The sequence below is a fragment of the Crocuta crocuta genome, unplaced genomic scaffold (genome assembly GCF_008692635.1).
Source record: "Crocuta crocuta isolate KB4526 unplaced genomic scaffold, BGI_CrCroc_1.0 scaffold228, whole genome shotgun sequence".
In the NCBI taxonomy this organism is placed as follows: domain Eukaryota; kingdom Metazoa; phylum Chordata; class Mammalia; order Carnivora; family Hyaenidae; genus Crocuta; species Crocuta crocuta.
The window spans coordinates 172,275-187,651 of NW_027532820.1; the positions used below are offsets into that span (position 1 = coordinate 172,275).

The following is a 15,377-nucleotide window of genomic DNA, read 5'->3' on the forward strand; positions in this document are numbered from 1 at the left end:
TCTCTCTCTCTCTCCTAGAAATAAATAAAACATTAAAAAAAAGAAATAAAAAAAAAAAGAAATTAACATATGATAAAACTTCCAGCCTTTGGTAAAAGCAGTTTCCCAAAGATCTCTAAACATCTTGTGCCCAAATGATCAGCGTCTGCCTGGTTTGAGATCACCTTCTCTGAGGTTTTGCCATTACCGGGTGCCATCAAAGTGCCTCCAGCTACGGAGGATTGTTTCTTGCTCCCCCCAGCATGGTGTCAACCCCATCTGGCCTCATACCCCATTCACTGTGATGTGATTGTAAAATTTCGATAAACAGCTCAACATTTATTTTTTTATTTTTATTTTTTTTATGTTTTATTTATTTCTAGGAGAGAGAGAGAGACAGCGTGAACAGGGGAGGGTCAGAGAAAGAGGGAGTCACAGACTGAAACAGGCTCCAGGCCCTGAGCTGGCAGTCAGCACAGAGCCCGACGCGGGGCTCGAACCCACGAACTGCGAGATCATGACCTAAGCGAAAGTCGGACACTTAACCGACTAAGCCACCCAGGCGCCCCGAACAGCTCAACATTTATATCTGACTTAGACAAAACCTAAGTGAATAGAACCATAAGCACATGCAGATAAGTTGAGAGACAACTATCGTCCTGTCCACACCTCAGCGCAGAGACTAAACATAAGTCACTTTGGGGAAAACATTGTCCAACTCCATATTTCACTGCCAGAATAGGAGATAAACCAAAGCCTCTCCAAGCAATAGTGCTCACATTTGTTCAGTGAATCACCATCAAATAACAGTGCTCCTTGAAGAACATGATATGTCAAAGTTCATTATACAAACCAGAACATCATCAAATAATAGTGCTCTTTGAAGAAACACTGATATGTTAAAGTTCTTTATACAAACCAGAGAAAATTTTACTGGCAGAAAATATGAAGTTTGCTATGTAAAAGAATGTACATTAACACACACACACAAGATACATATACACATTGTGCACATGAACTCTACTGGCGATTTCAAAAGTTTTCTTGTCTGGTTTTTCTTCATGTATTTTGTTCTCTTTAGAGGGCAACATATGAAGAGCAGCAAGTATAAAAAGCTTAAGAAAAAATATAGAAAAATAACATAAAACTGGGATCGTTACATATATATTTATTTTATAAAATGAGGAAAGATGGGCATTATTGAATTTAGCAGTGAAACATTTGAAAACATTTGAAAAAAGAAACTCAGAATAGCTTTATTACAAAGTACCAGCACTAAGGAAAAACTGTTATGCTATCAGGAAATCCAAGGGGAAGAAGAACAGAAAAGTTTAAATAGACATAAGGACACTCAGTGGATTAAAGATAAAATTTGTATAGCATTTTACAGACTGAAATGCATTTCCACGTATATTGCAGTTCTGACTGACGTTTACTCCATCATATAAGGAAACTGAGGCAAGGAAAGACATGTCCACCTATAGGCATAGTCCCTGCAGTAACCTCATAGCAGGTGGTGTTCTTAGAGCTGGTCCAGTGAGTCTATTATCCATGGTAGGATTTGATGGAAGCAGAGGGGCCGGCTAAGCTCAAGACCCAGAAGGCGCAAGCTAATACTTGCTTTTAACTCTTCTCTTTCCAGATTTTCTCAACTTGGTTCCAGGATTATATCTTGTGCATAGACACTCAAGTTTCAATTCTCAAGTTCCTTTAAACATCTGAAGTCCAAGTTTCCTTTTTCCTGTTTTGTTTGTTTGTTGTTGTTGCTGTTGTTCTTTTTCTCAGGAGTACTTACCTTTTCAAGATCCCAAATTGTCAGTTATGGTTGATATATATACACAAAGGGAATGAATTTCAGTAACTAAAGAATGATGGCTGTTTCAACAAATTCATCCTCAGTTTTCCAAATCCCAAGTGTTTTAGGTAAAGCCTTTGGCCAACTAATCCATCTTGGCGTGGTGGGCTGGCAGCAGAACTCCCATGTGCCTTAGGACACAGAGCACTTTGTCCCATATCAGGGTTTGGGGTGCCCACAAGATAAGTGCACTAGAGCTCCCTTGGTAAAGAAACCAGTGGGGCCCCTGGATGGCTCAGTCGGTTGAGCGTCCGACTTCGGCTCAGGTCATGATCTCACGTTTGTGAGTTCGATCCCTACATCGGGCTCTGTGCTGATAGCACAGACCCGGAGCCTGCTTCAGATTCTGTGTCTCCCTCTCTCTCTGCCCCTCCCCCACTCATGCTCTGTCTCTCAAAAATAAACATTAAAATAATATTAAAAAAAAGAAACCAGTGAAGGAGTCTATGACCAACGCCATTGGTACAGTTTGGAATGATGTGTTTTGTTGTGTTTTGAGTTGGAAGGTCCAGTTAAGAGGCATACTTACCCTGGTAGAAGGTCTATCAACTGTATTCAGAAGACTACAGCTTGTGGGAAGATTTCAAAAGGCAAATGGTGCTAGATCAGAAGGTTGTGCAGGTATGTGCATAGTAGGGGGTAGACATTCTTGTGTAGTTAGAACTTCAAGCCACAGATGCTGGAGTTTTTAAGTGCTGGGGAAGTTCCTAATGTATTTGACCTGGATCTGAGAGTAGATCTAGGCCACTATGGCCCTAAGGAAGTGGTCCTCAAACTCTATGGTCTCAAAACCCCTTTATGTTCAAATTTAATGAAGACTTTGTGCTTTGTTTAGGTGGCTTATATCTGCTAACATGTATTGTGAGTGAAATTAAAATTGAGTCATTTGTAAAATACTTTGTAAAATATTTATTTTTTCATTCATTAAAATACAACATATCAAATAGATGTTAAAATAAATAATACATTTTATGAAAAACAACTATATTTTCAAAGCATAAAACAGTGAAAAGAATGATATTTTATATTTTGTAAATCTATTTAATGTCTGTCTTAATCCAAACAGCTAGATTCTTGTATCTGTTTCTATATTCATCTGTTGTGATACCACACAGCATAGTCTCTGGAAAATGCCACTGTATATTAACAGAGAATGAGAGAGAGAAGGAAAATAATGGTGTAGTATTATGGAGATATATTTGACGTTATGAACCCCAGAAAGGGTTCTGTGGTCTCTCATGGGTCCCCAAACTACATTTTCATAATACTGTCCTAAGGTTAAGCCTTCAATAGCATTCGACTGGCCATATTCGGTTATGACCATGAGTCTATTTATGGGGTGTGGCTGATCTAAGAAAGCAATAGACCAAGGGAAAATAGTAAATTTGGAAAGACCAAGAACATGTTGAAAGTCCTAACACAGAAGGAGAGTCTTCACAGTGAAATAATGGACAAGCTGGTAGGTAAGAGAAAAAGTAAACGAACTTTTATCCCAGGGCAGAGACTATCTCTCCTATGCCATATCTTCAAATATGCATCTCCATCTGGGTGATTTCTGGTCTACAGAAGAGTTAGAGACTTGTAAGTGAATCTAGTCATTCAGGGTAACAGCATGGGCCCAAGATTATCTCCTAAGTAAGATTAACTGTAATTACCTGGAAGTACTTTTAATAGCCGCAAGTTAAAGTACTTATCAAATTTATAGTAAGACTATCGCTATTGCCTATGGAAGTAGTGGTTGCAAAGTTTAGGAAGTTATGTTTTTAACATCTATAATCACAATTTTATTTCCTATGACAGCAAAAGTAACATATCATATTTTTAATGGAACTATTTCAGTTCCTGGAGTCAAACTATGTACAAGATCTATAATGGTAGCACTTTCCATATCTATAGTTACAGCTAGGATCTGGGATTGTTTTAGAAGCAATAATACTTTCAGGATGTGTAATAGTGAACTGCCATATTGGTAGCCATGGTACATGGTCCATAGGAAAAATAAAGAATTATTTGTAACATTGCTAATTAAATTATCTGCTATGATATTAATAACTATTGCTTTAGTGGCCATGTGAGTAACACATATCACCAGTGCCATCAGTTATGGTATCATGTCTTATAACCCAAGAATAAGTTAGGTTACTTCAATAACTACATCTAAAGCATTAGTATTTACAGAGCCTAATATAGTGTTATCTGAGATACCAAAATCATCTGTGACATCTCTAGCCAGGATAAATAAAATGTCTACAGTTTAATTTCTAGGATTATAGGAGTTATAATTTTTAAAATAGGAGTATATATTCTGGCTGCAAAAGAAGTATCCACAGCTTCTTTAATTACACTTATAGGGGTGCCTGGGTGGCTCAATCAGTTAAGTGTCAGACTTCTGCTCAGGTCATGATCTCACAGTTCATTGGTTCAAGCCCTGCATCGGGCTCTGTGCTGACAGCCAGCTCAGAGCCTGGAGCCTGTTTCAGATTCTGTGTCTCCCTCTCTCTCTGATCCTCCCCTGCTCACACTGTCTCTCTCTCTCTAAGAAATAAATAAAACATTTAAAAAATTTTAATTATACTTATAAAACTAGTCATAGATTCATCTATAGACATATCTGTAATGTCTACAGTGCTCAGAATAGCCATATATGTAAAAGCTTATGTTCATATTTGTGAAAACTTCTGTAGCATAAGATCATGTATCTGTTAATTGATTTTTTATATCTGTAATAGTTGTTCTTTTTAAGTTTGTTTGTTTGTTTGTTTGTTTGTTTGTTTTGGGGGAGAGAGAGAGAGAGAGAATGCATATGCACATACAAGATCTGGGGAGGGGCAGACAGAAACTCGGAGAGAGAAAGAAGCCCAAGCAGGCTTTACACTGTCAGTGCAGAGCCCAATCTGGGCTCCATCTCTTGAAATGTGAGATGTGAACTGAGCTGAAATCAAGAGTAAGACACTTAGCTGACTGAGCCAGATACAGGTGCCCCAGTAATAGTTGATTTAAAGAGATGTCCATAGTAATTATCCTGCTTTGAGTAGTAATCATGGAACTAGAGTAGTATTTATGGTGTTTGCAATGTAAGTAGATACAGGAACAGAAGCATCCATTGTTCTACCAAGAATGGTAGTATTTAAAGCATATATGGTAATATTTGTAATATCTGTGGTAGCATTAGTTGTGGTAATAGGTAAATAACTAACTGTAGAGTTTGTTGTTACCAGATTGTGAGCTGCTGTGTCTAGAAGAACAGTCATTAATGTGTCTGAGGCTACTGTAGTATTTGGAATAGAAACATGTGTAGTGTTATAAGGAACACTGCTAGAGTTATCTGAATCAGTAATATTTACTGTATGCCCTGTACTGTTTATAGTGTTGGTGGTGGTATTAGCTGTTATACTAGTGCTAGTAGAATAAATATCTGTAGGAGAAGGAGTAGACATTGTAGGAATACTTGTAGGAGATGCTGTAGTAGTATCAGGAATAGTAGTACTAGTTGGAACTTCAATAGTACTTGTAGGGAAAAGAGTGGTTGTGTTAGGAAGAGTAGTAGTAGAATTAGCAGTAATCATAGGGGAAGGTGTAGTGGTATCAGGATGGGTAGTACTAGCTGTAACTTTGGTAATAGTTGTTGGGAAAAGAGTGGTTGTGACAGGAAGAGTGCTAGTGCTACCAGTGCTACTTGTAGGCGATGGTAGGTGGTATCAGAACTGGTAGTACTAGTTGTAATTTCAATAGTCCTTGTTGGAAAAGGAGATGCTGTAATAGGAAGAATACTAGTGCTATCAGTAGTGGTACTTGTAGGAGCAGATGTAGTGGTAGCAGAACTAGTAATACTAGTTGTAACTTCAGTAGTACTTTTTGGGAAAGAAATGGTTGTGACAGGAAGAGTACTAGTACTAGTAGTTGTACTTGTAGGAGCAGATGTAGTGGAAGCAGAAAGAGTAATACTATTTGTAACTTCAGTAGTACTTTTTGGGAAAGAAATGGTTGTGACAGGATGAGTACTAGTAGTAGTAGTTGTAGGGGCAGGTGTGGTGCTATTAGTATAAGTAGTACTATCTGTAGCTTCAGTCGTACTTGCTTGGAAATGAGTGGCTGTGACAGAAAAAGTACTAGTACTAGAAAGTTGTGTTTGTATGGGATGGTGTAGTGCTATTAGTAATAGTACTACTATTTGTAGCTTCAGTCGTACTTGCTGGGAAAGGAGCGGTTGTGACAGGGTGAGTACCAGTACTAGCAGTCGTACTTGTAGGGGATGGTGTGGTGTTATTAGTACTAGTAGTACTATTTGTAGTTTCGGTCGTACTTGCTGGGAAAGGAGCGGTTGTGACAGGGTGAGTACCAGTACTAGCAGTCGTACTTGTAGGGGATGGTGTGGTGTTATTAGTACTAGTAGTACTATTTGTAGTTTCGGTCGTACTTGCTGGGAAAGGAGCGGTTGTGACAGGATGAGTACCAGTACTAGCAGTCGTACTTGTAGGGGATGGTGTGGTGCTATTAGTACTAGTAGTACTATTTGTACCTTCAGTCGTACTTGCTGGGAAAGGAGCGGTTGTGACAGGATGAGTACCAGTACTAGCAGTCGTACTTGTAGGGGATGGTGTGGTGCTATTCGTACTAGTAGTACTATTTGGACCTTCAGTCGTACTTGCTGGGAAATGAGTGGTTGTGACAGGATGAGTACCAGTATTAGCAGTCGTACTTGTAGGGGATGGTGTGGTGCTATTCGTACTAGTAGTACTATTTGGACCTTCAGTCGTACTTGCTGGGAAAGGAGCGGTTGTGACAGGGTGAGTACCGGTACTAGCAGTCGTACTTGTAGGGGATGGTGTGGAGCTATTCGTACTAGTAGTACTATTTGGACCTTCAGTCGTACTTGCTGGGAAAGGAGCGGTTGTGACAGGGTGAGTACCGGTACTAGCAGTCGTACTTGTAGGGGATGGTGTGGAGCTATTCGTACTAGTAGTACTATTTGGACCTTCAGTCGTACTTGCTGGGAAAGGAGCGGTTGTGACAGGGTGAGTACCGGTACTAGCAGTCGTACTTGTAGGGGATGGTGTGGAGCTATTCGTACTAGTAGTACTATTTGGACCTTCAGTCGTACTTGCTGGGAAAGGAGCGGTTGTGACAGGGTGAGTACCAGTACTAGCAGTTGTACTTGTAAGGGCAGGTGTGGTGGTGTCAGGACCAGCAGTACTAGTTGTCACTTCAGTAGTACTTGCTGGGAAAGGAATGGTTGTGACAGGATGAGTACTAGTACTATCAGTTGTACTTGTAGGGGCAGGTGTGGTGCTATTAGTGCTAGTAGTACTATTTGTTGCTTCAGTCGTACTTGCTGGGAAAGGAGCGGTTGTGATAGGAAGAGTACTAGTACTAGTAGTCATACTTGTAGGGGCAGGTGTGGTGGTATCAGAACCAGCAGCACTGCTTGTCACTTCAGTAGTACTTGTTGGGAAAGGAATGGTTGTGACAGCAAGAGTACTAGTGGTAGCAGTTGTACTTGTAGAGGCAGGTGTGGTGGTGTCAGGACCAGCAGTACTAGTTGTCACTTCAGTAGTACTTGTTGGGAAAGGAATGGTTGTGACAGCAAGAGTACTAGTGGTAGCAGTTGTACTTGTAGAGGCAGGTGTGGTGGTGTCAGGACCAGCAGTACTAGTTGTCACTTCAGTAGTACTTGCTGGGAAAGGAATGGTTGTGACAGGATGAGTACTAGTACTATCAGTTGTACTTGTAGGGGCAGGTGTGGTGCTATTAGTGCTAGTAGTACTATTTGTTGCTTCAGTCGTACTTGCTGGGAAAGGAGCGGTTGTGATAGGAAGAGTACTAGTACTAGTAGTCATACTTGTAGGGGCAGGTGTGGTGGTTTCAGAACCAGCAGTACTAGTTGTCACTTCAGTAGTACTTGCTGGGAAAGGAGCGGTTGTGACAGGGTGAGTACTAGTACTAGTAGTCGTACTTGTAGGGGCAGGTGTGGTGCTATTAGTAATAGTTGTACTATTTGTAGCTTCAGTCGTATTTGCTGGGAAATGAGTGGTTGTGACAGGAAGAGTACTCCTTGTTGTAGTAGGAGAACTAGTGCTCACAGTCTCAAAAGTGGTAGCATTAGTTGTAAATGTAGAAGTATGTAGAGAACTTGTCGGGAAGGTACTTGTCATAGGTGACGTGGAAACTATAGGGCCACCATATATCCAGGTAACCTCAGTTAGTTTTTCCAGGTTGATAATCTTGTCAGTCAATTGAATAGTTAGTACCTGCCAGAAAATAAGAGATAAAGTTGGTGTTTTAGAACTACTTAAACATATTTAAGCTGTACTTCAAATTATACTTTAACAAAAACTGACATATTCATTTTTTTCCAGTGAGTAATAAAAGGATATAAATATTCCTTTTCAGGTCACTGATTCCAGACAGATAAATAGAGGGATGTGTTGTGTATGTGATCTCTGTGCTGGAAATCTGTGTCTTCCCACTGCATCAGGCCAAACCACATTGCTTTCAAGTATTCGCAGCTTTGATTAAAACCTACATTTACTAAAATCTTGTTGCGTTGCCACTAGATTTTAACTTCCCAAGGGCAGGCTGGTTTCATGTTTCACCATCCCCAACACTTAGTCTAAGTGCCTGGCACATAACAGGTATCCGACAGGCTAGTGAGATTCCTAAAAAGAAGGTTTTTCAGAATTTTCTGCATCAGTATTAACCAGAAGTAATTACTTGCAGCAGGTGGTCTTGAACACAACAGTCCAGGAAAAATGTGTTGAAGTACATAATCAGAAAGGACTAGAGAGAAAGAAGCTATCTGAGTGTTCAGAGGGGCATTTTCCAAAATCCAGGTATCAGCAGGGCACTCTATCGCTGCTCAGAAAACAGGAATTATACACTTACCTATTTTCACTTCTGAATGATCCCACCTAAGAGACACTGGATCATACTTAAGACAGGTCCTAAAGCAGACCCCGCTAGAGGGTCTCATGGGGTCTGCTACTTATGTCACTCTGTTTTGTTAACCAAATAAGTTCATCTCACATCACAGGTGGGATGTATTCACTTTGGTGACTACCACAGTTGACTGCCAATTTTCACCAGCCTATAAGATCTATCAACTTGACCAGGGATAGGAGTAATTTCAGGAAGGAGGGAGAAAATCTCCAAAAATTTTTATGAGATGGCTCTTTCTTTTGTTTTAGCCTCTGCCACAGAAGCAAAAACATTTTGTTATGCTAGCCTGAGAGGCTAACTTTACTTAACACATGGCACCATTTCTGGGAAACATGTGGAAAGGATTTCCTCAGGCCGTTGAACATTGAATCCTGGACTACATTGGGAAGACATGAACATACTATTGCACATATCTCTATAACCTTTCAAATATAAGCAAATAAAAGATAGATAATAACAGTGGGGATAATTTGGCATAATAATAAACTTAACTTAAAATATGGTAATTATTCCTTTGAGACATACCTGTTTGTAAGGGTCACTCCAGAAATTCTTCTCCGTGAATTGCTGGTTGTCATAAGTAAAAGTGACTTGTGTCACATAAGCAGAGTTTATCCCCCAGATTTTAATATATCCAACTTTCAGTGGATTTGAGTCACTCAAATACTTATTGTGCATGGTCTGGATTTGCAAAATGTCCTATAAAGAATAGAAAAAATACTTAATACATCTGCTTATAGACTATACTTCACTTCAAAATGTTAAGAAATCTCAAATTAGTATTGTTGTGTTGGTTTGCTGTTTCAATTCTTAACTTAATTCTTTAATTTAATGAAGATACACTTCCTGAGTACCTGCTACAATACATTTGATAATGCCAACATTATGAAAGCTATTTTACCTATATTGTTACTAATTCTTATAAGGGTTTTGAAAAGAAAGCATCATTATCCCAGTTCTACAGATGAGGAAACAGGCTCTGGGAGTGAAGGGCGTAGCCTAATGATATAGATATGTTTGGAATCACGGTGCGTCTATGTGCATAGTACTGTGTCAGTTAGCACAGGGTTGAACAAAGAATTATGGCAAACAGTCCCTAGACTAAGTACAGTTTGCAACAAATATAGGGACTTGGCTAAATCATGAACTGATTGAGCATTCAACACAAGGGCTAAACTAATGTGGGATAAGTCACAAAGCAGGGCATGATTAAGGCCTAAGTGAAAAAAAAAAGAAGAAAGAGGAAAATAAACCACATGAGACATTTAACAATAGAGAACAAACTGAGGGTTGATGGAGGGAAGTAGGTGGGGAATGGGCATTAAGGAGGGCACTTGTTGGGATGAGCACTGGGTGTTATATGTTAAGTGATGAATCGCTAAATTCTACTCCTGAAACCAATATTGCACTGTATGTTAACTAAAATTTAAATAAAAAAAAGAAGAAAATCGGAGTGAGTATTTGTCACGGGTGCCAAGAGAAAGGAAAAATCACTGTGGAATAGGGTGGTCAAGAAAGGACTTAGGAAGGACATGGAACTTCAGGGAGCTGGGAGGGATGGATGGAGTTAGAAAGGTGAAATGAATGAGAAAAGGAATGGTGTCAGGGATATGGTGAAGAAAGGCACATTCACTGAGCATAAGAGCTATATGATAGCTGGTGCTGACCCAACAGGAATAAGACTGGTTATGATATAAGATATGAAAATGATTTTATACAATAAATCAAGGAGGCGCCTGGGTGGCTCAGTCAGTTAAGCGGCCGACTTCGGCTCAGGTCATGATCTCACGGTTCGTAGGTTTGAGCCCCGCATCGGGCTCTGTGTGGTCAGCTCGGAGCCTGGAGCCTGCTTCAGATTCTCTGTCTTCCTCTCTCTCTGCCCCTCCCCTGCTCGCTCTCTGACTCTGTCTCTCAAAATAAAATAAAGACATAAAAATGTTTTAAAAATAATAGATCAAGGAGATAGTGGCAGTAGAGCGATGGTATAAACTCCTTAACTCTGATGGGCAACAGTAGAAAGAGAAATATGTTCAATTGTCTTTATGGAGAATTTAATAAGACTTTGAGACTGATTGCACAAGCAGAATCAAGGGAAATGAAGAAAAAGGGATCGAACTTGAAGTAAATGGGTGTGCTGAAGCTAGCTAGCACTTATTGATTTGGGAGACCTTACTGTTAATTGCCTAGAATTTTGCAAGACAGTTGATAGCTTGAAATTGGCTAAAATGGGGGAATATTTACTTAGTAAATGCTATAAATCAGCTCCACACCCATATAACCCCGTACCAGCCAGCACACCATTGATAACTTTTTAAAAAAGTTTATTTATTTTTGAGAGAGAGAGCATGAGGGGGAGGGCCAGAGAGAGGGGCGGAGGAGAGACAGAGAATCCCAAGCAGGCTGTGTGCTCACAGCACAGAGCTAGGGCGGGACTTGATACATGAACTGTGAAATCACCACCTGAGCCCAAATCAAAAGTCAGATGCTTAACTGACTAAGCCACCCAAGCACCCTTGTATACCACTGATAATTACCCACAGGGAAAGTCAGAAGCTTTCATTCTTTTCAAGCCACTGATCCTTAGAAAAATCCCATCAAGTGTCACAGAGAAATAAGAATTTATTCATCCCTTGTTTGGAATAACAGAGAATGGAATTTTAGAGTTAGAAACTATTTAGAGGAAATGTAATGTTTTATCATAAAGAAACACATATTAAACAGGGGAAGTGCCTTCCCTAGGTTAAATAACTAGTTAGTAGTAGAAAGAGAACTAAAATCTAGGGCTTCTAAATCAATGCGAGCCATATACATAATTTTCATAGCCACATTTTTTAAAAGAAAGAAGAAATAGAAATTGATTTAAAAGTACATTTTATTTAACCCAATGTTTCCAAAATGTTATTATTTGAACATGTATTCAATATAAAAATATTAATGAGGTATTTTACAACCTTTCAACTATTTCAAATTAGGATGGCTACATTTCTAGTGCTCAATGGTCACATGTGGCTAGTGGCTATCATACTGGCTATTGCAGTTCTAAGATACTCTCTCAATCCTGGGTACCATGTTTTAAGAGAAATCTAGACTAATTGCTTCTGGAAACCCATAGAAGCACGAAACAGAGGAAGTGTAAAGTTAGCCTGCAGATGTATAATCCCAAGAGAAGACAGAAAGTATACACAGCAGACATCTTCAAATACCTGAAGCAGTATTATGTAGAAAAGAGAACAGATTTGTGTTACACTATGTCTTAAATGCAAATTTAATAGGTAAAAATTATAGAGAAGCAAATTCCAGGTCTGACACAGAATGATTATTTAACATGCCTGGTAGACTGGTTATAATATTTTCTCCAATTATTCGTTCTTCCCTATTCATATCCTTTTCTATGTAATTTTGGCAATGCCCTCCCTCTCTGGATGGGGCATTCCATTCCACCTTTGTTTTTGAGCTTCACCATCTAACTCTCCCTTGCTGATCGGATAGCAGTCAACTTGCTGCAAATTGGAGATTTTAAAAAGTGCTCAAGCATTTCCACTTCCATTTTTGCCCTCTTCCATAGTCATAAAAAGGTCATGACCAGACCTGCCCATAAGGTCATCCTAGGTCATCAAAGAGCCAGCTGACGACAGGTGAATGAGCACAACCAGGGTCATTCTAGCAGCCCAACAGTTCCATGACCAAGCACAGATACATGTGACCAGCCAAGATCAGGCAAGTCCAGCCCAGAACATCTGAACACTATAAACTCACAGGCTAAATAAGTACGTATTGTTATGTGCTGCTGAAGTTTTGAGATTGTTTGTTATACACCATTGTTATGCAATAGATAACCTATCTGGCATTTATCCTGCAAAATATTATTAGCCAAGAAATGCTGTCTCATCCCAAGAAAACATACATTTTTTTAAGAATTATTTTTTAATGTTTATTTTTGGGAGAGAGACAGAGACAGAGCACGAATGGAGGAGGGACAGAGACAGAGGGAGACACAGACTCTGAAGCAGGCTCAAGGCTCTGAGCTGTCAGCACAGAGCCTGGTGTAGGGCTTGAACTCATAAACCATGAGATCATGACCTGAGCTGAAGTTGGATACTTAACTGACTGAGCCACCCAGACACCCCAACACATTATACATTTAAGGATTCATTTTGTAACCAGCACTAATTAATTATATGTTTCTTTTTATAGAATCATGGAATATTAAGTAATTGTTAAAATAAGTCCTATCCTTATATTAATGTAGACAGACCCAATTTATAAAGGTAAAGGCAGGAAGTTCCTCCTACTAAGCTGTAGGGTATTATTTTGATACAGTTAACTGATAATGTTTAACCTGTAGCTAATTGGAAATGGAATTATAAAATTCAATAAAATAGTCTTACCTGAGCTGCTGTAAAGTTTGCCAAGAAATAGTTTCCATTTTCATAGGTATCTGCAATCAAGAAAAAAAGAGTAAGCGACTCTACTTGTGACTTTAACTACAGCAGATAATGTTGCATATGGTCAATGGGGTCACAATTAGTGATCAGGATAACCATGACCTCTCTGAGAAACACCAAGGATAATAGCCAAGGAACTGTTTTACCCCAGGGTAGGGTGGGGGTGTGCATATGAAAGAGGATGTTTCAAGTATGGATCAAGTGGTTATAAAACTGGAAAATCTTGGTTGTTCTCAGAATAGATACCCCATATGAGGAAATGTGGAGACACGTGATTGCTTTTTATCTGTGCTGACAGAGCAACTCATGAGAGTTGACATGCCTGTGTCAAAGCAGAGGACAGTGGTGAGGAATTCAGGCTCTCAAGTCAGACTGATGTGGATTCAAATCCCTGCTCTTAAACTTAGTTGTTGTACAAACTCAGGCAAGTAACTTAACATTTTATCGCTTGTAAATGGAGATAATAGTAGTACCTAGCTCATGGCATGCCGCATGAGCCCAATATGAGCTCAAAATTTATTGTTCACTGTCATGATCAAAGTCATCATCATCTGCATCTTCATTAGTCTTCTCTCCTTGCTCTTGGATCATCCGACCACAGTGCTCTAGTTCCCAAGCCCTCCTCCCTCTACAAAACTTACTCCATCAGTTCTTCCCCAGACCCTCTCTGCTCCTCCAGACTCCAAATATGCTCCAAAAGACTCCATTCTGACAAAGCCTTTATGTGACTCTCTCTCTATCAGGTAACCACATCTTCCTTTTAGTGATAGCTTATCTCAAAAATGGTAGCCTCTGTTTGTTATGTCTGTGTACTCATCTCATAATTCAGTCCTACATTTCAGTGCCTATGTTTCTTTTCACTGATTCTGATCTTTTCAGAGTGACCAGTGACACAATATATTAAATCTAAATATCTCTTCATGATATTCAGGTTTTTTACACCTTTCCCCATGCATCCCCTCCTTGAAATCATCCTTAGTAGATGTCTGCTTTACTCATTCTCATGTGGCTTCTATAACTTCTATTTCTTAAAGGTAAGTTTCATTTCATGTTTTGTTCTTACCCTTATACATTCTTTAATTAACAACCCTGCCACCATGAGCAACAAAGAATTATCTAGCCCCAAATGTTAGTACTATCAAGGTTGAAGGAATCTGCTAAAAAAAAAAATGCACTTTTGAAAAAGAAGGAAGTTGGAAAACTCTTGCTTCCTGATTTCAAAATTTACTCAGAGCAACTGTAACTAAGACTGTGGTACTGGTTGGGGTGCCTGGGTGGCTCAGTCCATTAAGCGTCCAACATCGGCTCAGGTCATGATCTTGTGGTTTATGGGTTCGAGCCCCGTGTTGGGCTCTGTGCTGACAGCTCAGAGCCTGGAGCCTGTTTCAGATTCTGTGTCTCCCTCTCTCTCTGCCCCTCCCCCACTCATGCTCTGTCTCAAAAATAAATAAACTATAAACAAAAATTAAAAAAAAAGACTGTGGTACTGGCATAAGACTGAATATAGTATATGCATACGTAAATATATGTAACTATGTGTATATGTACATGTAAGTATATATGTATATATAAATATATGTAAATATATATGTGAATATATATGATAAAGATTTATTTCTGCGTCCATAATTCTATTTATGTTTAACATATATAATATATAACATATAAATGTGTGTACCTATATATAAAAATACATACACCTTCATATTTAAAATCAATTTATTTTCATGAAGGGCACCCAACAATTCAATGGTAAAGAACAGTCTTTTCACCTATTATGCTGGGACAACTGGATATCCACAAGCAAAATAATGAACTTAGACTTCTACCTCATACCCTATACACAGATTAACACAAAATGGATCAAAGATCCAAATGTAAGAGCTTAAAGTATGTAACTCTTAAAATTCTTTTTTTAAATGTTTATTTTTGGGAGAGTATATTTGCAGCAATATAAAAAATTACGCATTTTCTTAAGTAAATGAAAGCAAAAGAACATAGCAACAATATTATTACTTTTTTGTAGTTTTCTGTCTTTAAAATATTTTCTTTACTGACAATATATTACCCTCATAATAAAGAAAATGAAAAGGAGGATATTACTAGTGAAAAACAAGCTATAATTTCACAAACTGTGACCTGTTACAAGATTAGAATGTTCT

At 38.9% G+C, this 15,377-nt stretch overlaps 1 protein-coding gene across 1 annotated transcript in view; it reads right to left on the reverse strand.

The window, feature by feature from the left end:
- Positions 1–5,949: 5,949 nt before the first annotated feature.
- The window catches only part of MGAM2 (maltase-glucoamylase 2 (putative)), a 79,052-nt gene continuing 69,624 nt past the window's right edge, over positions 5,950–15,377 (reverse strand). The window contains exons 46-48 of the mRNA XM_077781071.1: positions 13,159–13,208; positions 9,296–9,469; positions 5,950–8,082 (exon numbers count right to left, since the gene is read on the reverse strand). Of these exons, the coding sequence (XP_077637197.1) occupies positions 5,950–8,082; positions 9,296–9,469; positions 13,159–13,208 (2,357 nt within the window). The remainder of the gene's footprint in view (positions 8,083–9,295; positions 9,470–13,158; positions 13,209–15,377) is intronic.